Source organism: Lathamus discolor, chromosome Z (assembly GCF_037157495.1).
Source record: "Lathamus discolor isolate bLatDis1 chromosome Z, bLatDis1.hap1, whole genome shotgun sequence".
NCBI lineage: Eukaryota > Metazoa > Chordata > Aves > Psittaciformes > Psittacidae > Lathamus > Lathamus discolor.
The window spans coordinates 101,961,790-101,985,783 of record NC_088909.1 but is presented as its reverse complement, the minus strand read 5'-3'; the positions used below and the strand labels follow the sequence as shown (position 1 = coordinate 101,985,783).

General features: G+C 44.9%; 1 protein-coding gene across 3 annotated transcripts in view; it reads right to left on the bottom strand.

Annotated features, from left to right (window-relative positions):
* Positions 1-70: 70 nt before the first annotated feature.
* FAM219A (family with sequence similarity 219 member A) overlaps positions 71-23,994 on the bottom strand; it is a 94,082-nt gene continuing 70,158 nt past the window's right edge. For 2 of the 3 annotated variants that reach the window (XM_065663118.1, XM_065663120.1), the window contains exons 3-6: positions 14,254-14,356; positions 9,988-10,068; positions 9,587-9,641; positions 71-8,674 (exon numbers count right to left, since the gene is read on the bottom strand). In XM_065663118.1, coding sequence (XP_065519190.1) covers positions 8,516-8,674; positions 9,587-9,641; positions 9,988-10,068; positions 14,254-14,356 — 398 coding nt within the window. In that variant the 3' untranslated portion in view covers positions 71-8,515. The remainder of the gene's footprint in view (positions 8,675-9,586; positions 9,642-9,987; positions 10,069-14,253; positions 14,357-23,994) is intronic. The other variant, XM_065663119.1, reaches the window with a different exon arrangement.

Sequence of the window (23,994 nt, the reverse complement as noted above, 5' to 3'; positions counted from 1 at the left end):
AGTTCATATCATCTAACTGCGGTTCGCTCCAATAAGAAAGGCTGGCAGGCTGATTTTCATATGTATGCTTTTTAATATCATTAATTCTGTTACACTACACACAACCAGTAACAATGATAAATACTGCAATGGAAATGTTAAAAAAAATATTATACATGTTTCATGATTTTGGGATAAAAAAACCAAAACCAACCCACATTTTTTAAAATAAATTAATGCATAAAACTGATGGTAGAAAAAAAGAAAACCCCAAACAAACCACAACACAAATGATCTGTTTAAGGCAATACTCTACGCAGACAGGAACAGAAGTACAACAGTGTGCTACATGTTCTGAATGAGAAAGAAAGAGAGAAAAGAAAACCTTTACAAGATGCAGACTGATGCTTGGGGAGCGCAAAATCTCCCCAAACCGGCTAATAAAAACAATGGCCAAGTTAAGTGCAGCATTAATATGCTCTGCATGTCAAATGATTAGCAGGTTCCTAACACGGACTAAGGTCAAGCTACAACAAATTTATCTTCCTAATTAAAAGGTTATTCAGGTCAAACCCTACATTTAACTCTACTCTGCATTTGGCTGTTTCAGCTATGTTTCACTATATGCAAGGACAGCCAGAAATCCATCTCCTGCTCTTGATACTAACGCAAAGGTCGGAAGGTTTCTCCTCCTGAAAGATACTTCCATTCAACACATCCAAAAAAGGATCTCTCCTTTGGTGATCCTGAAATGCATCCCACCGCCCCCTCCCCTGGGCACTGCACAGAGAAAGGATACCTGGGAAGCATTGGCTTGGGTTGAGTTCTTCCCAAGCTGAGGACACGAAATGGAAGTGCAGATTTGATCTGGACTCAGAGTGCAGTTTTCCTGCCTCCCATAAATGTCTGTCTGGAGCCTCCTGAAAGCACTTTGCCAGCATGGGAGAAACCCCGCCTGTATCCAGGCTCTGGATACAACTGCAACATTTGCCGTTAAGGTTGGTGTGAAGCTCCATACCTGCCTGGACAGCCAATGATCCCCAATTATTAATGCAGCCCTGAACTTGGCCACTGAAAGGTGGACTATAATCACAATGCCAGAAAAATCCCCCTCTTCTTCAGGAAAGAAAAGAAAAAGGACAGCAGCCACTTTCTGCCAGCTTCCCCCAGCGGATCCCCATCAGCTGCCACCTACATGAGATGAGCAGTGCAAGATCTCATCAGCATCGACCCAGTACATTCCCAGTAAGGTGCATGTCTGCAAGGTGCTGTCAGGGGGCAAGGAAGCTTCTTGGGACACGGTCAGAGCCTCATGAACTGCCCTGCTAGGGTGTGCATGAAGCTATGGTACACAAGGAAAGAAACCCAAGCGGAGTTACTAGATGATGGCCAACAACTACTTGAGGCTGCCTTGGGTTTGAATGGGAGAGGGGGATGCAGAACTGGACTGAGTCACTTTGGTGCAACTGCCTCTGATGCTCATCACTAGTGCATGTGGCAGGGAGGAGGAAAGGCAATGACTGCTTTGAGAAAAGAGATGGGAAGGACATGTGCAATATAACAAGGCTTGCAATTCTAGGACTAACCACTGGACACGGATACCAAAGATTACCTGTGACAACTAGCTATCCTACCATTGCTGCTCCTTCCTCCACTTCTTGGTTTGATTCTTCTTCAGTTTGGGAAGCTGTGGCTGGTTGGCACGATGGCCAGCGCTGACTCTCCTACCCCAACCTCGCACAGCACACGTGATGACTCAGCTACAGGATGTAGAGTGAGGTCTGGAAGCTGCATGTTCAGCACAGACCAGCTCTGCATGCAAGCAGCACCTGCTTTCAGACCCTTCAGAAAGCTTTTTAATGGTGGCTGGTTTCCCTTATTAAACTGAAGGTTCAATAACCTCTGTGGAAGGAGTAAAAATGGTTTAAAAATGTGCAAAAAGGGAGGGGAAAAAAAGCAACCTTGTGATCTTACTCCTCTGCAAAGACTTCATCCTCTGCAAGAGTCTTTCTCCCTAAAGAACGACAGCCCTACCAGCGTGCCTTACAGCATCCTGTGGGCCTCAGCACAGCCCACAGGCATCCCTCCTGTGCCTTTGCTGCAGGTCTGCAGCCTACACCACAACAGTACATGCACTGTCAGCACTGAGACCTGGTTTGTGGGTCCCAGACCTTCTGCATCTCTGAAACGTTGAGGGTGAAGGCGGCTGGCTCAGCTTGCTAGATCACACCAAGTCTTCACATGGGTCTGGTGAACCCTCAGCTCCACAGCCTTCAGCTTGCTCCCTGGCTCACCCACCATCACGCTTGTTGGATCTCCCACTGGTCTTATGTTTTGTTTTGTCTCAGCTACAAGATGAACACAGCTGCTACTGCAGGTTTTCCATGTAAAAAACTGAGCAAAGAAGTCTGTGAGTTGGGGATGGAGGTGAAGATGATAAAACCCATAAAGACTGCTGTGAAGAAGCTGTCCAAGTTTTCCAGCCCTCTCCATGTATCTGTATTACATCTTTGCGTCCCCCAAATCATGCAGGCTTGAGGAAGGTGGGTAACAAATGGACTCACAGCATTTTCTGGGGTGCAGAAGCAAGAAGGCAACCTGGGAGGAGAGCAGTGCTTTCCAATGAGCTCACCTGGGGGAGCTGGATGGGCAACTGGCATGGGAATGCTGCTCAAGAAGGGCAAACACCTCAGCAAGTAACGTGACTTATCTCAGCATGGCATTTTGTTGGCCTTTTCTTTTCCTGGTGCCTACTGTGCTGGTTTCCAGTGACACAATGAGGCTTCTTTTCTACTTTCCATTCCCTGATGCAGTCCCACCACCACCTGTATCACCATCTTTTCCTATAGAAATGGCTGCATAGACCAGGCACAATCAGCAAAAGCTGCAACCTGTCCTGCCAGTGTCTGCATGGCTGCATGGACCACGATGCTCTGCTCCATGTAATCGCAATTAGTCCCCAGCTTTTGCCTCCACAGCAAGCTGTCAAAGCACTGCTCAGCCACCATTTAGCTGCTGCGGTCCTGGGATTGCCACCAGTGTCAAGGTGGGCAAAAGAGGAGATGTAGCTGTAGATTTTTGGAAGCAATGCCTCAGCTCAGCTGCATAATACAGGAAGTTAAAATATGGATGCCAGCACCTGTGAGAAACCTGCATTAATCTTCTGTAGGTAATTCCAGCTCACAACCATTTCCTCTATGCTAAATTCCTGGTCCTTCTGCTTCAGGGATCGTGTGGCTCTGTAACAGATGTGGCTTTGTTTAATGAGATGTTCAAGGTTTGGAGCAAGTCCTCTCACAGGAGAGCTGTGAAAGGAAGTGACAAGGATGCAATGCTCTCCTAGAGGTGAAAAGCACCTTAAAATCAAGATCTTTCCATTCCTTCCCCTTATGCTCAACCTAGTCCAGCTTACCCTGTGCCACTGCCCATCAATGTAGATGTGAGCCTATGTGACCCTAAAAGGAGAATGGAAAAGTGAAGGAGGAGCGTAGGCAAAACTGCCAGTCTATACCCTCAGATGGTTACATGGATGTAAGAGTCTGAAACTGCCAACTGAGCCCTTCAATGCTCTCTTTCCTCTCATGAGCACTCTCTATTCCAGTTGTTCTCCTAAATTCCTTAATTCTACTAGCAGGCAATGGAGCTGTTGGGCCGCCAAATCTTCTTACGTGTTCCCTGTGGCATCATGCAGATTGAGAAGCCAGTTGTGCAAGAGCCAGCTGCCAGATAACTGGGAAACACATGATGCCAAATATTTAATCTCTCTACTAACCTCTACCCTGCAGCCTTCTGGCACACGCAAGCAACACCAGAAGCTGGTAAACAGGAGGAAAGCAAATTAGTGCTTTGAAAATATCGATAAAATGTCTATAGCATGCTTTTTACATCTTGCTGGCACAGCTATCCTATCAATGGTTCCTATCACACATTTGGCAACATCCATGCAGGGTGGTGGTAGCATCTTTAAAAGGCAGGTTTCATGTCCGTTCCTTTCTGTGCTGCAGGAGGGAATGGACATCAAGAGGGTAGGTGACTTGCCTGAGGTTAGAGCAAATGTTTACCATGTGCCAACAGCAGCAAGGGACTCCAGATCTCATTCCTGTGCTCTAACAGTCCATCAGACTCTCCACAGTTGTATTTGGCTGCAGTGCCAGCTCAGGGACATGGTGTTTCTGGTGTGTGCATCTGAAAGTGAGCTTTGCTCCCTGCTAGCTTCAGCACTGCACTGAGATAGATTAACTGGGACAACTGGGATCTGCCCTAGGCGAAGACAGCACTTGGCAACCTTTCTAGTTACTGCTTGTTTTCCCGTTCCTGTTGCTCCATCTGGTGCCCAGCTGGGTCCTTCCTTTCTTCAAAAGCATCTTCATGTTTCTGTTGAGTCACACACAGGGAGCTGTACTTTTCAAGCCTCCTGCCTGCTGTTGTACATCTTGCAGGCCAGCCTGAGGACAGACTCTGCATGGAGAGGAAACGATTCTGCTCAGTATCATGGACCAATGTGCCAGCCAGCACGCAGCTGAGCCAGGTGGGTGCTTCCTTTTGGGAAAGTAGCTGGAGAGACAAACCAGAAGCAGCTGAGTCTATCCTGTCCATGGGGGAGCATCCTGAAGTCCCTTTCTAAGTTCATGCAGCAGGCTTGGTCACCTGCTTTTGCAGTCACAAGGCATCTGCAGGCAAGGCATCCAGAATAGCACAGCAGACCCAGCGACCAAGCATACATGCTGGGGGTAGACGTGTAGCAACATCAGATACGATCCAGTGGCTCTTCCAAGGGTTGGATTCAAGATATTTTCAGTAAGACATCAAGCGAGCCTTAAGGATGGTTGCTTGAACATCCGCCTCCTGTCAGCCAAAGTTTATTTACAACTACTATGACTAAAGTATGCCATCTAAAGACCTTCCTCACACAGACATCTGGAAATTGGGAGTTTGTGGACAAGAGTTAAGTGCTGAGACACTGGAGTTCAAAGCCAGCTTACATTAAAGAGCAAAATTATCACATGATAAAAGGAACTTTGCTTAAACTTGAGTAATTTGGTGACTGAAATTACATAAAATCCTAACAAAAAGCCAGTCTGGCTTTAGGAGGAATCAAATGCAAGTTCCTTTGTGAAGACACCAGATCAATATCCTTAAATCCTATTTGCATGGTAATTTAGATGGACAGCAATGTCTTTCATTGTGTTCCTCTCCTTGGTATTCTGTACAACCTTGGCCTGAAAATGGGGCCTGAGAAGACCATACAGTTTGGTGCAAAGACTGGAACACAGAATAATTTGCTTTTTTGCATGCAACCTGCATTTAGGAGAGTACCTAGCAGCTCTGCAGATTTTAGGGCTTTATAATACTATGACAGAGAGTCAGGGCTTATACTCTTTGTTTTTGCAGGCCATGGTGGCAAAGACTGGTCTAAGGAGAGCAGTGCCAGAATGGCCATGCATCTGTACACCTTCCCACAAAGTCACTACAGCATAACCTGCACTGAGGGCACAAAGAAAACCTTCTGGCAGAAGCAAAGGTCTGAACATGAGACCAGACAGGGAGAGCCAGCCTTATCTGCCGTTAATAGAGACTGACAGGCTGTCCACCACATTCCATAATGAGCCGACAAACATGCCACATGGTTGTAACCTGCTTAAGGGGCTGTGGTTCAGAAGGGTTAGTGTTCAATTTTCTATGATAGCCACATGTGCATTGCCTTAATCCATTCAGCCTTCCTGATAATGACCCTACACAGGTAACTACTTTTCCCCACCCTTTCTACTTTATCCCCCTGATAAAATATACGAACACAAAGCATAGAGAGGAGAAGCCAAAAAATTGCCATTTTATGGTCCTGTACTGTCATGCCAAAACAGCTATTTGTGCAACCAACTCCTTCTGTGTGTGCACGGAAAAACACTTGGCCTGTGCTTTGGTCTGTATTTGGTGAAAGCACTGGCTGTAACATTTAAATTCATCTCCCTCCCTCCCTCCCTAAAGGGTTGTGCAAGAAGTAGATGCACATTACACAATGCAAAGGGCTGAGGGCAGGTGCAGGGTTGAGGAATGCCTCAGGGCACATGGCAGGCAAAAACCAGCAATAGGGGCAATAAAAGGACTTGGTCATGGTGCCATGGGGTTATCAGGGGAGGTCTGTCCTTCAGAGGGGAGGCATTAGCCCTGGGAGATACAGTGTCAGCAAGCCTCATTCTGTCTTAGAGCAAACACGATGGCAGCATGACACAGACCTGTGGGACTTGCAGCCCTCCATGGCTGACCCATGTAAACAGATGGCTTGTTGCTTTAGCAGGCACACCGAAATGCTCCTGAGCAAGGGCTGTGTGGGAAAGGCGCAGTGTGTGCAGCCCGGCTGGAAGGCACAGAGACTGACCTAGAAGGATAAATGTGATGTAAAATGCGGCATGGTACCAATGTTGAACTGCAGAGTCCCTCTGGAGAGGAGTGATGATTTAAACAGACTCTGTCATGTCCTACAGGGTTTGGTTTGACCATGGTGTTTCTGGTAGGTTTTGACTACAATCCCCATTAAAAAGACTCCTTAAGGAATGTTTTTTCTCTTTTATCTTTTGTCTCTACACAGTGTTGTTAGAGCTCTCCCCCCAACTCCAGACAACTTGTTAACCTCTTCCTAATCTATTATGTATCCCCACAGCATTACCAAGTGGTGTGAAAGGGAGAGGAATTCACTTGAGGAACACCCTTCATAGAGGAGCTGGGAAGTTAACCAGCACTTCTGCATGAGGAGGCAGGGATGCTTGTTAAACAGCACCACTCAGTCCTCTTTCTGTGTTCTGGAGCCAGGGTGACAGCGTGCTATTTAAGGGATGGGGGGCCAAACATAGCTTTAACAGTTTTCCATACCAGCTAGTGAACAACAGAGCCCAGAAATCTTGTGTGCCTGCTCTTTTGCTCACATGGTGGATGGTGTTGTGCTTCACACTGCACAGACTGAAACCACAGGATGTCAAATAAATCTTCTCCTAACCATGAAGAGGACTTCTTACTCAGCTCACTTCATGCAGATTTCAGATGGGGGATCTGTCTGCAGGGATGGAGCTCAGGCTCTGCCTTGTGACTCAGGAATTCTGATGGGAAGCTCAGAATTGCCCTTGCTTTTCCCCTTCCCCAGGCAATAAAGCAAGTGACGACCCAAGGCAGGCAGTCCTTCCTCCTGGCAGGGCAGAAAAACACACAGTTGTGGCAAAAGATTTCAACATGGAGAAAAATACCAGACCATCCCTTGCCTGAGCCCCACACATGCTGAAGCCAGCAGTGTAAGACCGGCCAGGAGAGGATGTATTTCCTAATTCCAGAAATTATGCTGCATTCAAAACAATCTGTTGGTGAACTGGCAATCCAGTCCAGCAGATGTAATGCCAAGTCTCCTGACTATTCCAGCAACAAGTAAACACAATTGCTCCTGATATGGGACAGCTCTAACACAGAGCAAGCCTGGTCACAAGTGGGCAGAAATGGATAAACAGTAGTTTCCTCTCATGGTTTTTTTTTTCCGCTGAAGCTGCTCATAATCCTGCTGTTGCTGAAAACTCCCCTAAAGTCTGATGCCAGCACACAGATGCCTTCAGCCTTAACAAATCTCTCCCAAAGGCACCAAGAGGTGCAGTGTCAAGAGAATATCAATAGATGAGTACTGTAAAAGCGTGCTTTCTTCAAGTAGCTTTTCCAGCACTGACCTTCAGGCTGTACAGCTCCAGAGCTGTCTCATGCAGAACTCACTTTTTCTTAGTTGAACAAAGTTTAAGATTTTTGGAAACAGATGGGTCTCATGGGAATTAAATAAAGGCTGGAGTCAGTATATGTGACTGGACTGAACTCAGGAGTACGGTGTTCTTAGGCAAGGACTGATTCCCCAGTGGATTGCAAATCAAATTGGATGTGTGGTGATAATTTGATGTGAAGCTCAGGGCAGATTGCACTGGATATGTGACACGACAGTTAGTACTGACTCACAGTGAAATGCTACCTATTTGTCCTCTTTACAAGTGAACAAATTGTGCCATGCTAGTCCTGGCTAGCCTTGCCATGAGAAAGGATGCTCTGCTTATTCCTGCGCCCCAGTATCATTGCAAGGGAAACAAGGTTAGTGAATGAATTAAAACCCAACATCCTCTCACCGGTAAAACCTCCTGACTCCTCAGACTCACCCCTGATCTTGCAGATGGATTATTTTTGGCGGGGCAATTACCTGCAGCCCCATCTGACCCTTCCCATTCTGTAACAGACACCTTACAAAACATCCCCAGTGCCTACACAAACCAAGGAGGTATCTCTGGACAACTCTGCATTCACTCTCCAGACCAGTCAGTTTTGCCAGGCACTGCCTGGCACTTTGAGCAACTTTTGTTTAACCATAATTTAAAATAACTTATCAACCAATCATAAAATGAATTTTTTGGTTTCTCCTGGCTCCATGAACACAAAGAGGTGCACGTCCTACCATAGGAGGAAGCAATGGCTGTTAAGTTTTACAGTTATAGTGGAAAGCATTGATCACAGCCTGCCGGCCTCACTACTGGATGTGACAGGCGGTGGAGGAGGTGGCTTGGCAACACATGCAGGTAGGGTTGACCGATTTAGGGGGGATTAGGTCGAGGTCCTCATCATCTGGGATCTCATCTAACCGGTACCCATCCTTTAGCAGCTGGATGTTCAAGTCTTGGTTGATCTGCTACAGACAAAGGGACAAATAGTCAAACACTTGAGACTTCTGATGGTCAAGAGGTGAAGATGAAGGAGGTCCCTTATTCTGAAATGCATTCCCCCACCATTAGCAGGTGACCCCTCAATGAAAGAATCCCAGTTTTTGACCACAGGTGAAGACTGCCTTCTATTCTAGCTTCTTCCAGAATAGGAATGTCTATGTGAGGTAATCCAGAAGTCGATAAACTATTACATTGTGGGATAATCTTCTAATGAAGACAAACCTTGATTTAAACTGATGTAATAATAACGTTAATAAACCAACTGGCAGAGAGGCACTCGTCTCACAGGCTGGGGCACCCTATAGCACTTGAAAGGTGGTAAAGCCTTTTGCCTCTTTGTAATCTCAGTTTCAAGAGCTGTCTAACGAGATCTGGGTGAACCACACTTTATCAGGGCCCACAGTTGGCCCAGATCATTTGATCTGGTCTCTGCTCTGGACGAACACACACTGGGTGACCCTGAGTGCCCCAAGAACTGGAAATCACAGCACACCCTCAGAACCTTTATTTGCATCCTTAGCAAGCATATGGCTGCTAAGCTGGCATGACAGCCAAGTTTATGCTTCTGTACCACATGGACCAACACCACAGGAATAAGCAGAACTGGGAAAAGCCTGAGTGAAGCCAAAGGTAGCTGTGAAAACAGCCAACAGGCAGATCTCTGTGCCACAGAAGTGTGGGGATGGAGCCAACTGGATCACCAGGGAAGAAAGAAACATGACACAATTTCTGCAATAGCCCCTTCCAGACTCACAGTCTACAACTGCTGGTAAATCTGTTGTGTAGCCATTTCTGGCAGTACAAGCCCATTCTAAGCTGTTTCTGGATGCTCTACTATTATCATTCATGGCAAGGATACATAGGAGAGTGTAACTCACCTCAGCTGATGAGTATCCTGAGGAGGAATATCTGGACATGTCAAAGTCGTCATCACTGCAGGGAAGGACAAGATAGAGCAAAGAAGAGAGCAATTAAAGAGACACATATTCCATGGTTAGACCTATCTGTCTCACGTGAAACTGTCCTTCAGGCACAGAGAAGTTACCTCAAGGGGGCTTGGAAAGCAACTTTCATCTGTGACCCTCATATGTTTCCATCACAGTGCTCCTTACTCATGTCTCTTCCTACTTGTTTACACATAGAGACCAGTTATGGCATATGCCAGAGGGCACAGCAGGGAAGAAAATGAGTGGTCCACAAAAGAGTTAGCTTCAGTGTTGCACTCTGGCATGAAAACTTTATAGCCCCATAATGTATAGTGTCTTCGCACTTTGCGTACCTGTCCGTATCCAGGGCAACCAGCGGCTTTTCATCTGGACTCTGGTCTAATGACGAATAGCCTTTATTGGGAACAACAAGCCTGAAACAATTAAATGTCCATTAACCACACAGTAAAGCTCTGTACCACATACAGTCTACAGCAAAGCTATATGATACTTAGGCTTTCTCCATCCCACTTCATTGCAAGCCCTCCCTTATCAATGAAGATGTTTAAATGGGTGCAAATCGGAGAAAGCAAGCTGTGTCTCTGGGTAGCTTTGCGCAATTTCCCACAGATGAATGCTGGACATGCGCTGGGGACATGCTCTTCCCTGGTTAAATAAAACATTGGGACACTCCACCTTCATTCTGGTGAACTAGCTAGCACTGCCTGTCTTATCAGATTGCTGGTTTTTGTGTTATTTTTTTCCAGCAATGAGTACATGACACAAGCAATAAGTAAACAGGAGAAGGAGGCTGCCTATGGAAAGGCAGGGGCTCAGTGCTCCTGCTATTCTCCTGCTGGAAATCAGGGATTTAGTCTTTCTGCTTGAGTCCCTATCTAGCCTCCCACAGCTGAGCTCTTCTGAGGTCTCAGTCCTAAGTTTAGAAATATGAGATGTATGAGCTGGTGGGTGCAGCATAAGAGCCCACTCAGCCTAGCACTTTTTCAAATACCATTATTTTATAATGACTTTCACTTCATCAGGAGTGTTACAAAGGCTGACAATGACTTTGCACCTTTAATTGCCTGAGAGAGTGTGTAAAATGGAATACAGGCTTCAGAGCTCCTAGGATAAAGAAAATACATTAATACAACGGTATCTAGTTCACAACAGGGTTCTTTCACCCACAAAAATGCACAAAGACTTCGGTTCATATTTAACATAAGATCAAACAAACAAAGAAAATGGAGTAAGACTGTGTGTTCAGCAGGTGGGAACCGCGAAAGTGATGAAAATCAGCTTGTTCAGTGGGTTAACCTGGGTTCTCTCCCAGATGAAGAACTGGTCTTTAACAACATGCAATGATGCACAGTGATGCTTCACTTAGTTTGGGAGATAGAAATTTAAAGATGATAAACCATCTCATCCATGCTCCAACTGCTCTCTAACTACCTGAAATGTTTTTCTGTTTCTGCTCAGAAAATTTCAGGATGCCACTACAATTTTAGCAATACAAAGGCCTGCCAGGAACTGAAGAGGAGTAGAGTTAGAGAGAGTCAATATATCAAGTGTTATCACAAAGCAGATATATAAGTTCACGACTACTTGTATCTTCTTCCTGTGTTGACTGAAACACAAGATTAAAGAAATCAATTTACAAATTGATGCATCATTTCCAACTTGCTGCACCAGGGGACTGAAGAAAATGGGACCCACTTGCAAAATTCAATAACCCTTCTGGTAGCACTGGGATGATTCTTCTGCTCTTGAAGCACATAGGAAGGAACTCAAGAAGCAAAGAGGACTGAAACAGAAGATGTGATCTGGCAGCAGCAGCCTTTCCATACAGATATCAGAAGTATTGACTTTCAGTCTCGCTCTCCAGTTTTCAAGTCTCTGATCCATATATACTCACTAATGATTGTTACTATTCCAACAGTGAATGAAGCATTATCAAGGGATCAAAGAGAAGAACCCTTTGTGGTGCTACATATTTAACAACAACAACAACAAAAAATATAAATTGCTACATCTTTTTCTTAAGAAATATCTTTTTTTTCTTCTCAGTAACACAGAAATTCAGTCTTTCTGCAACAGACAAAAACTGTGATAATGTCTCTTTCCCTCACATCCTGATTGTCCTTATTTTCGCTTCCCACTGGATAGCAGTTGTAGCAGTTGTAGCTGGATAGCTACAACTGGATAGCTACCCACTGGATAGCTGGGTAGCAGTTGTAGCTGCTTTCATCTGCAACTGTCCCAGTATGAGCTTCTTGTCTCAGTGCCTTTGCTCACTTAACATGAAATATGTTACGACATATATCTGAGTTTAGGTTATCTTCAGAGGAGACTGCAATATCTGGCTGTGCCCAAGTGGTGAGAGCTCTGCCTGTGCTCACAGCATGTGTGCCAGCATCACCCCAACGTTGGTCACATTTTATTTGCTCTTAGCAAGACTGAGTGTGTTACTGGTCCAGATCCTTTCACCTCTAAGGTTGGCTGTGCACTTGCTCCAGGAGAAGAACGAATGGTGAAGTCAACCTGGAACTAGAAGCGGATGTCAGAAATCCATACAGATAATACAGAAGAACAGAAGCCTTGGGGAAGGAGGAGGCGGTGGAGTAAAGACTAGAAGAGGCAATGTGGTTTGCCTGAATGAAGGAAAACATATTTGATGAGAACAGCAGAACTCTTACAAGGGGGGAAATGGCTTCATTTATTTATTTATTTTATTTTCCTCATGCAGAGACCAGAGAAGGCCAACAGTTAAGACTTGAAATATAACCTGGATGTTTTGCAGTGTATCTTCTGTTATACTGCAACCGTTACACTATGAAAAGAAGCTGCTTGAACAAACTTGTGCCATTTCTGCATTCCTTGGGTTGTCCTGTCTGTGGCAAAAGAGACCGAACCATTCCCAGGTATTATTAGGGCTGTGCTAGTGGTACAGCTTGGATCCCAGAAAGCCAAGGAAGCTGAGGGATGAAGGTACTTGGACTGGTGAGACTCTGTGCCAGAACCTCCCAGCCATATAGGAACAATAAAGCTGGCTAAAGCAGTGGCTGCAAACCTCTGTTTTGCAGATTCCAAGGGATGCTTCTAAAAAGATGCGTCAAAAGTAACTAAGAAAAGCAAGGCTAGTGCCAGGAGGCTATGATTGGCTGCAGAGGGGTCTAAATGTCTTCTGAACAGTGCTCACATGTCCCCAGTGGAATAAAACTTAGCTGCCTGCTGAAAGCTTTTGTCAATAGGTGTCACTGTCACTGCTTTCCTCTTCCCCACTCAAATCACTTCTTTCATCAGCAGCTCAGAAACAGCCTCACCAAGCAGAAGTCACTGATTTTACAGGTAGGCACCTGTACTTATTCCATCTTCTCTCCCTTACTATCTTCCTGTGCTAATTTCAGTGCCTCTGAATCTCTCAAGTGACAAGTCTACTGTGATTTCTCTTGGGAATCTAGCACACAGCCTATTGCGAAAAAAAGCCAAGTCTTTCCAGCTTGTATTTGGAAGACAAGGAGGAAGAGTGGGCATGGAAAACCCTGCATTTGCTGAATTTCTTGCTACCACGAAGGGCCTGGCTCCTTTGTATGGTTTCAACAGCCAAACTCAGAGCCGGGAGCAATGCAGTATATTCCAATATCGCAGAGGCTTACAGAATAAAACTTGACAAAGTCCTGGCATGATTTATGACTACTAGTTTGGGTTTGGGGAATTAGTGGGAACAAGGAACTTCATCTGTTGGATGTGTTGCATACAGAGAGGGTCTGACCTGCAGCTCCTGTTCTACTTAATACATAGTAATCTATGCAACTTTCCCATTCATCAGTAAATACCCAGCATTCATGCAGATTCTTCTGTCTTTTTAAGTGAGATCCTGTACTAAAACTTGCCACCTTTCTAACTGCATGCAAAGCATGCAGTCCCATGGGCTCAGAGGGGTTCCTGCCTCCTGAATGCAGGTAAGTCATACATTGGTGTACTGGAGCTTGCATGAAAAAAATGGAAATACTCTAAAACAAAGTAGTCATCTAGGAATCTTTGTTCACAGCAGTCTGCAGCACTGTCTGATACTGTCATACAGAAAAGTGCCAAAGCAGCTCCAGTGATGTATGGCCATGCTATTCAAAGTGTGGAGGAGGTATATGGCAAAGCCATATGGCAAAGACATTGATTATTTACAAGCCTTAATGAAGTCTGTCAGTACGGGGAAGGGGGCACACTGAAAAGGAGCAAGGGTACCACTGTGATAAAAGCAGCCAAAGCAGAACTAAGCTCTAAACCAATTTGTGTTACATGAAACAGCATCGTGCTCTCTCCACCTGGCAGGTTTACATGTTACATGAGGCTACACAAAACATGCAAGACAGCCATATCAAACCCCAGACTTTGACCAGGCTGGGCTGCAGTGTCACTGGTCCTGGGCTCAGCAGTCCCTGCAAATCCCCAGGGCATGGGATGCAGCACAGCACTGGGGCCTGCCAGCTTCAGGAAGGGCCAGCACTGCTTTCCCAACATGTCTGGCAGGGGTCAAATGGTGATGGACATGACCTTGCCCATTCTAAGGCCATTAGGGATTGCAGCTTAGAGCTCAGCTGAGTCCTCTTCTAGTCCCTTACCTTGTTCGTGCCATCACATTGTTCTTCTTGGGCTGCTGATTAACTGGGCTTCCCATGTTGCCATTCTTCAGGGAGCCCTTCCGAGCCAGCTCTCTCTGCTTCTCTGCATATGGAATACAAAGGGAAAAGCAAAATCAGGGCAACAGCCTGCCTGGCCATCATACAGCTGTAGAAACCCAGATCTGACAGCTGCAAAAGGCATAGCAGAATTAATAGCAAAGTATGTAAGCTATCCACCTCCCAAGGAGGGACACTGCAAAGGCAGGATGAGCTGTGTCCCACTCTGTCCAAAGTCACGAGGGGTAAAACTAATGTACCTTGACTCACAGTAGCTTGTTGAGAATGCCACATGAAGATGCTCATGGAGCTTCTGGATGAGACCCAGACCCAGCTGAGGCAGAGAAACAGCAGAGAACTTGTCTGTACCTGCCCCCAGATGCTGTATGGACCAGAAGATTGTGCTTTGTGCCAGGAAAGGGAATTTATCCTTCTACCTTTTCTCCTCCTACTGAGGCTGCTGCAGAGAGGACCAGTGGGGATAGAAAAGCAGCACCATCATTTACTGTTAGTCCAGCCCAGCTTGACACCATGCCTGAGTTACTACTGTTTCCCTAGACAGCAACTCACCAGACCAACACACCCTACAGCAGAAAGTGTTGCTGTCTTTCCTGCTTCTCCTCCTGGTAACCTGTGGTGTCCCCTGTGTGCCTTTCTCTTTTATCTCATTGATTCTTGGGAACATGCTTTCTTTACTAAAAAAAACCCCAAACAAAAAAGTGAAACATTTTGCAATTGTATTTTTAAACAGCATATTGTTCGCATAAATTTTCAGATATGTTTCATTTACTGCTGAAATGTACCTTAAAGCCAACAGTATGGCAAACTTTATGTATTCAGTGTAAAAGGGGATTTAAATTAGCTTCTCTTTTAGGACAGATTGTTTCTTTTAACTTCTCACCACAGGATCACAACTAGAATTCAGGTCCTAAAGCAAAATAGGTATGCAGTGTCTGTTCTCTTATTAATACAGCCCTGACTCCAGCAGGGATAGGAGCCCATGGATGATGGGGCTTTCATATAAACTCATATTCAGCTTTCTGATTCAAAGTCCTTCCTTGTTTCCTGTGGGCAGACAGTTGAGTTGAGTTAGCAATTAGTTGCAAAAGTGGAGCTAACTGCCCCAATCTCATCCCACAACACCAGGCAAGGCTTGTAGGGAAAAGCTGAGCGTGGAGCCAGTAAGACAGGAAAGGGACCAATTAAAAACATTCTCCAGAGTGTTGAGAAAATGTTGGTAACTAATTTGGTGGCATGCCTGAATAATAGGGGTTTACCAGACTGCTTGCTGAGGAACCTGAACAGTGAATTCATTTTGCTTCCCCTGCGGTGTGTGGAATATGCTGCTATATTGCAGATTTCATTTGCCTTGGAGACGCAAAAAAAGAGAACTTTTTCTCCACTTGTCATGGAAAAGCAGCATGCCTACCAGAGTGTGCCAGTGCAAGGTCTCTGTCCCCCCCCTTACCATACAGGTAAGAGTAGGGGGCACATGTCCAAGGCTGCCTTTTCTTGAGGGACAAATAAGCTGCAGAGATGCCTCATGATGATGAGAGTGGCAGAGGAACCTGCAGAGAAGAGTACATACTCCTACAAACCATGTTCAGCTCTGCTGACAGCAGAGGTGAATAAATGCTCATTAAACTTGGCAGGAAAAGGATCGGATTAATAACTCTCTGAGGCAAGAGCAACAAAGACTGATATAAGATTGAAGTCAAAACCTTAAATCAGGGTAATTTCTCTGGACTGGAACTTGCAAATTCATTGGTTATTTCTGTTTCCAGCATAAAAGGCTGGCATTTTGCAGGCCATGTGAATTTTGGTATTCAGACATAGAGGGATAAAGGGTGATTCATGAAGGCAAATGCATACAGCCCTAAATGCAACACAACTGTCACCCATTCACACCAGAAGCTCCATCACTGATCACAAATACATTGTGCTGAGACAACACGCCAATGCTTTAAGAGGGTGTATATCATATAGAGCACCTGACTCAAAAACAAGGTTACAGGTTTCATTTTCTGTCAAGGCAGTTAAGGCCTGTCCGAGCCCTTTAAATGGAGCGGCACTCGCTGCTATCTATTGATTGCCTGGTACAAGCACTAACGCTCTTCTCCAACTCAGATTACTCATTCAGTGGATCAATCGGGACTTCCGCTAAGCACCTTTTCCCTTCAGTAGGTCTCTCCATGACTATTTCTGTGCTATTACTGAGTCCTGTCACACTATGTGGGTCTGAACAGCACCAGATTTCCTATTTAACCCTTTCTTTCGCTTATTTAGTGGCTTGGAGTGAAAAATCCCAATGCATTGTATTTGCAGTAGGAACATCCATGCTTGTGTCCCCAGACAAATTTCTTACGCATGAATCAACAGTTCATATCCCTCTTGGATGCTATGAATCCTGCGGCCCTAGTGGCTAAAAAGTGATTGCTTCCAGGGTAGATGGGAAGCCTACTCAGCCCTGGTGTGTCAGGAAAAGTTCCTAACATGGTGGGGATATGCATGAGTCACGTCAGGCTTTGAGGCAAGGAAACCTAGTATTTGAGCTTTACAAGTATTAGGAACTACTGCTGCTTCCAATATCACCCAAGGGAGCTTTTCGGTGCCCACTGCTTGCAGTAATTCTGGGCTATAAATTCCAGCTTTGCACACCAACCTTCAGGTCCATCCAAATGGAGGAAGGAGTTTTTCAGTGCCTGTTTTCTGCGTGGTGTTTCCTTCTGGTGTAGCAGCTGGAGTTTGCAAACCCTATTTCTAGGCAGTGAGCTCTTTCCCTCTGTTCTTTTAGAAATGTGACTTCTGAAGACGTTACTTTCAAGGCCCAGCATTTTAACAAACACCCGTAATTTCAGAAATCAGTATTTCTCATAGCATCTGCGATTAGACACACACCCAGGAAAGAAAAGACAAGGGGAGAGTAGGAACAGCAACCTACCCTTGATACATAAATGGCATTTTTTTTTAAAATGTGTCCCATATTGGCTGATGCTACACCCACATAAGCATGAATCCTAAGCTTGCAACCCTCCACTGACCCAGTTGTGCTAAGCTTTGTATGAAACCTGGCAACTGTGTATATGGGCAATCCACTGGGAATGAAAAGCCAAGATGCTCTTTCCTTCTGGGTCATCCCAGACTCTCCAATATGGTAGTCAGGCATTCCGAATTGGACTTAGATGAGACCTGTGTTCCCATATGCCTCCACCAGCCGCAAAGCCACTGTTTAGCTTGAAACACTGCGAGCACGGTCCCACCAGAGGGGATAGGCATAGTCTGTCCTCAGCACTTGGTGGTTTCTGGTGCTGGGTATGGAAAGGGTTTCCATGTCTGTGACTGCCTGTGTTGCCTGCAGTGCCCCAGTACTCATAGCGAACTTTGGGAAGGCAACACAGCTTAATAGAAAATGGATGCTGGCCCTACAAAACTGCCTAATTCTGTACAACTTTTGTGCACCAGAACGACGAAGAAGGGTTAACAGACACTCCTGCCAAAAACAGAGAAAATGGGACATAAAAGAACAACTGAAACACCAGAAGACTGTGATTTAAAGCCACTGGTGTTATTTTGTGTTCAATAAGTTGGCTGCTGCTGATCAATGACAAGCTAATACAGCAGAAATACAAGGTGAAGGATAGAGACTTGGAGATGGGGAAGCCAGAATGAAACAAGGCTGCTCTTCAGCTGCTTCAGAGAAATTACTAATAACTGGCACTAAAAGAGCAGTGTAACAGCAGAGCTCAATACTGCTCTTTATATGGCAGTTGCAAGTATTTGAAATAAGTTGATTAGCTTTCATTTTACTTGGCTGTTCTACTTTGTATCATTGTACCTAGTGAAATATGCACCCTCCTGTGACGCCCCTTCCCATGGAATGGTTATGGTTGACCAAGCACACTGTGAGTACATGTGTGATGGCTTGCAGAGCCAACAGGCAATCATTAGCAATACCAGCAGTGCAGGTACAGCTGGGGAAGAGACAGCTTTAACCAAATCCAGGTTCCTGCTGGCTTTCCACTAATTTTCCAGACACTTCTCTGAAGCATCAGCCTAAAGCAGAGGAGATTGGAAGGGCGTGAAGCAGGCTGTGTGTGCCTTTGACATTAGGAAGTATGCTCAATTAGGAGTCTGAACATTCTGTCTTATCATTAGCAGGGTTGCTGTATTGAGTAATATATTGGATTTGCAGGGCAAGGTTTTTGTAGCAGCAGGGCTACAGAGGGGGGTTCTGTAAGAAGCTGTTAGACGCTTCCCCCATGTCTGATACAGCCAATGCCAACCATCGCCAGGCTGGTTGAACTGACCACAGTCCCCATTCTTCATCTCCCTGCTCTGCTTGGTGGGGTTGTAGGTAGAGAAATCATGAGTGAAGTTGAGCCAAGGAAGAAGGGAGTGGTACGGAAGGTGTTTTTATGACTTGGTTTTATTTCTCATTACCCTGCTCTGATTTGATTGGCAATAAATAAAATTAATTTCCCTGAGCTGAGCCTGTTTTGCCCATGACAGTAATTGGTGAATGTTCAGTTGGTGAATGTTCTCTCCCTATCCTTACCTCAACCCATGAGCTTTTAGTTTCTCTCCCCTGTCCAGCTGAGGAGTGAACGGCAGAGCTTCTTTGATGGGCACCTGATATCCAGCCAGGGTCAACCCAGCACAGGTAAGCTACCTGCTCAGTGCTTGAGTGGAGTGAAGCAGCATTAGATTCTTTTAGTGTGAGGTGTCCCTGCCTATGGCAGGGGGGTTAGAACGTGATGATCTTAAGGTCTTTTCCAACCCAAACCAGTCTAAGATCCTATTCTATGATTCTGTTCCAGTGGAGAGCTCTGTGAACACAGACAGCTGTGCTGTCAGCATGACGCACAGAAATTCAGCTGTACCAGTTCCATTTAAGCTACTCCTGGACATTGTGTCAGAAGAGGAATACATGTGTGTGCACATCTGCGTTTGTATGTAAGGAGGGGGTCCAGTGTCCTTTTGACACCACAATACTGCTCTGAACAGCACATGGGTCAGCCTTTTGTCTGGACCTGCAACTGCATCACATCGTGCCCTTCCTTTCTTGTCCACTTTAAGACACTTTGTCCCCTTATGACATTAAAATAATTTAAAGAAAGAACATGAATCTGCTCAATGAGCAAGCTGCTACCTTTATGCTAGCCTCAAGCTAGCCTGACTCCATCTGAGTCATTCAGCATCTGTTTTGAGTGCTGCTTCAACGTAAGCTCTACTGGTTAACAAGACAACAGCCAGAGAACCCCCAAAACCTTTCAGTAAGGCAGCAACAATACCTACGTATAGCAGAGCAAAGGAAATGCATTTTACAGATGTAATCAGGATCACAACTGTCCCAGCCTTGCATCCTGTCTGTAAGAGGTCTCGTATTATAGCTATACGCAGAGATCCTCATTAAGATGGTGCCCCAGCATACTAAGCACTCAGCTAACCATGCCAGTGTGCTTTCACCTACCAGGTTTAGGATGTGTCAGAGGACAGGCATGCTGATAAATGAAGCATGGTCCCACAGGGAACCTCTGTTACAGAAAATAATGTTGAGAGGGGCTGAATTCTCCCCTTACCACTGGGAACAGCTACAGCCCTAATGGATGATTTCAAGCATTGCTGTTTAGTGCAATTTAAAATGGTTACCTGTTCAGCTGGCTGGATGTGTCTAGCTACTTTATGATGGGGGAAAATAGTAATGGAGTATGTGAAGCAGAATGGACTTTTAACATGGATGTCTTTATGTCGAAAATCAGACTAGAATAAATACTTAAAATTATTTCTCTAGTTTCAGTGTTTAAACAAAAACACAACCAGTTTTAATAACATCTTGCTGTTTTTAAGAAACTGAACATCTTCTTTGGTACATGTTACTGTGAAGTGGGGGCATTGATCTTCCCTACATTCTGCTGCAAAACAGAAATGGCAAAAGTAGCCACGTGCTTCAGTCTCCGGCTTCTTTTGTGTGATATGAGGCAAAGCAGACAACCCCGAATTTAGTCAACATCACCCTGTACTATGGTGAAGAGGTATCTGGAGGGTCAGATCCCTCAAATCTATGGTTCTCATTTGTCCCAAGATACAGAGTGTCTCTGGTTAAGGTCAGACAGTGGTGTCGAGCATTTTAGGTTGCCATTGCCTCTCACTTTGCTCCCTGACTACGTGCATCCCCTTCAACTGAGCCAGCCTCATCAGCACAAACGCCATTCAGTGGCAGATGAGGCTGATTTGCTTCCTTTGCACTCTGTGGGTTGGGAGCATGCAGATGCTGACTGCTCCTGTCTCTTTGCTGAAAGCTGCTGGCTGAACCTCACTAACTCAATTGCTTGTGACCTGCCTGACCAGGGAGAGATGGAGCTTCCTGCTATGGGGACACTGCAGTGTGGGTCCATGGGATTTGCTTCAGTGGGAAGAGAAATTAATCCAGTGTGACAGAGTGGTATTTTTCCATCTTCAAGGTCTATGAGATGAGATTGGGGATGTATTTGCCTCTCTGTTCCCCAGGGTCAGCCGAACTGTTTCAGAGCCTGAGGTCTGCAGTGATTCCCTGATGAATTCTACCTTCTCAAGCAAGCTGAGAATTTAAATGACACAGTAAATAAAATTAATCTGTCTGTTCAGATCCCACTGAGTGATGAACAGAGTCATGAGCAAACAGAGGGAAAAAGAACAAAGTCATGACTACAACTTCCTCTTCAAGCCCAAGTCCTGCTTTCAGCTCACTTGCATCATTTAGCTCAGGGACATTAGCATGCATTTGGTTAACACTCAAACCTTCAATAACTTTCACCTCTAACAGAGAGTATTTGTCAGGGAGGACTGTGTCACTTCTTGGAGAGATTTCAGGGTACATACATCAATAGGAGCTTTGCCTGCAGGCTGTATAGAAAGGGAGGTATAAGAAAGCTGTGTGCTGGAGTCATCCTGATCCCGGTGAGGACTCCACTCCCTGAAGAGATTTGGAGAGTGTATATGTGACCACATGTGTGGCATTAGCGCAGCTGATGGCTGTGCCTTCCTGCATCCCAATGAACAGAAAAATAAAAGTTATTTTTACTAAACAGAGGTAGCAGAAGCAGAAGGGATCTCTCTGTGGCCAGTTTTCTGCTCTCAATATAGGGAACATGGTTTCAAGCTAACAGGTACTGGGTGTTAGTGCTGATTATTCAGGACAGGCCATCTGAATCTGAATCTTAATCAGGATGGTTTCTCCTAGCTTCAGGAAAAGCTGTTAAGATATATGTCCTGGTTTCAGCTGGGATATAGTTACTTTTCTTCCTAGAGTACAGGGCTGTTTTGGCTTTACTGTGAGAATAATGTTAACAACACAGGGATGTTTTAGCTGTTGCTAAGCAGTGATTATTCTAAATCCAGGACTTGTCCCTTTCCCATGCTTTGAGGAGGCGCACAAGAAGTCAGCAGGGAGCACAGCCAGGGCAGCTGACCTGAATTAGCCAAAGGGGTATTCTATACAATGTCCTGCTCAGTATATAAACTGTGGGGAATCGTTTGGGAGCCACCAATTGCTGCTTGGGGCTGGGCTGGTCATTGGCCAGCGCATGGTGAGCAATTGTGCATAACTTGGGTTTCCTGAATTTTATTTCTGTTGTTGTTGTAATTTTTTCTATTATTATTATATTTTACTTCATTTCAATTATTAAACTGTTTTTATCTCAATCCATTAATTTTACCTTATTCTGATTCTCTTTCCCATCCCACCTCGGGGAGAGGCTGAGCATCTGATTGCATGGTATTTAGTTGCTGGCTGGGACTAAACTATAACAATGGTCAGATAGCTAAGTTATCCAACTCCCAACCTGGGCTAGACATAGTATTTTTAGCTTAAGTACATTACTTTTGCTGACCCACCCAAACTTGGAGTAATTAGTGAACTACATCTAATTGCAAGATCTGGCTAACAGGCATATAAATCTGTCTGCCAAGGTCTCTCTTGGACCAGGTTTTAAACATCCAAGTAGCTGCATTTCCTTATGTTTTGTCGATCTGGCTGGTGTCCTGTCCCTTTGGCATGGCTGATAGCTGGCACAAACAACCATGGGCTTTGGGTGGTTTTAGCTCCTTTCAGCTTCAAGAAGGCCTGAGCAGATAAAGAACTGCCAAATGACACAGGGAGTACAAAGGTAATGTTTGCATCTCTTATTCAAGGATACAGCTTTTTAGCCTCTACAGGAGCTACTACAACAAGGGCTCAGTGCATTGCATGCACAGCAACACAGGGCTCATACTGGGTCAGTGCTCACCCAAAGCACTGCCTGCACAAGTTACAGAGAGGTTTACAATGGCCTGACTGATGTTACTTTTTGCATTTCCCCTCAGAAAACACCACAAACTGAAGTGCCATGCTATTCGTTAGCACAGAGGAGGATGGGTGAATAAGTGCTTCGGTCCTGACCAAAGACATCACCTACTTACATTACAAGCCTCTCCAGAAGTGGCTTTTTGTTCTAGCAAGCATGTTCCAATCTCCTAGCCATGCTATCCCATCCCCAAAGCTCATTTATCTGACCCTCATGTGATTATAGGAAGGAGTGACTTCTCTGTTATTGGGCTTTGGTGTGTAGGAGAGCAGGGCATCCGTGCAATTAGCCATCTAGCAAAGAAAATCTTACGGCTTCTACCCTCAGGCAAAAAAAAAAAAAAAAAAAAAAGAAAAAAATCACTATTTTGAACACTATTAAGAGCATTTTATCTCTTCAAGGAACGACATAATCACAAACCATCTTTCTTACACAATAAGTTGTGTTTTACTGCCAGGAGAAACCATCTAACTGCTTTACCTTAAAGCCGCATAGAACATCTGTGGCACCAGGGAAGCACAAAACCAGGATTCCTGGCTCCCAGGCCTCTGCACTGTCTCTGCAGCCATTTTAGACAGGTTGTGACTATGTAGCAGCCAGCAGCAGTTCATCTCTCCTCATCTCTGAACATCCTTCTGTACTGATTTCAAACGCACCTACTGTTGCAGCTCCCAGCTCACAAGGACATTCTGTTGTGATTCAACCTGTGCTTTTTCATGTAATTTTAAGGGTTGAGACTTTTATTCTAATGGCTGCAAAATACTGCATATAAAGATTTCATTTATCACTGTCAAACTAGAATATATGAACAGCATCAGTTTAATTATATTTTTTTGTCATTTTTTACATTTACCTTCAGAAAGGGTTTATTTGGTATTTGTATACTTTTCGAAGAATATTGTTCCTGCCAGCAAGAAGCACAAAGTTAGATAACTGGGGAAGTGTTTGCATCCTGATAAACCCAGCTAAAAGGTTTCAGTTATAAACTGAACTCTACAAGATGTAATTCATATAAGCTCAGCTACTCTGTCCATTAACATATTTTTAAGGGACAGAGAGAATGAAATCATTTCACCTAGAAAGAAACTTCTGCAAATACCCCATTTCTACCCAACCGAACAGAGGTTTACGTCAAAACCATTTTCTGGACCCTGCTGAACGTCTATTATGTGCAATTTTACTCTCTTCATTTAAACAGCTCTCATCATTTAAAGCATCACATGCTAATAGCATAATCTGCCAGATAAACAGAGTTAATATTAGCGCCCACATCACATTTGTTGTGGGTCCTGATGTTCTGTGAAGAAGCATTAAGGTCATTGAGGCATGTAGTTAAGTATGGTGTATATTTAGGAGAGTAACA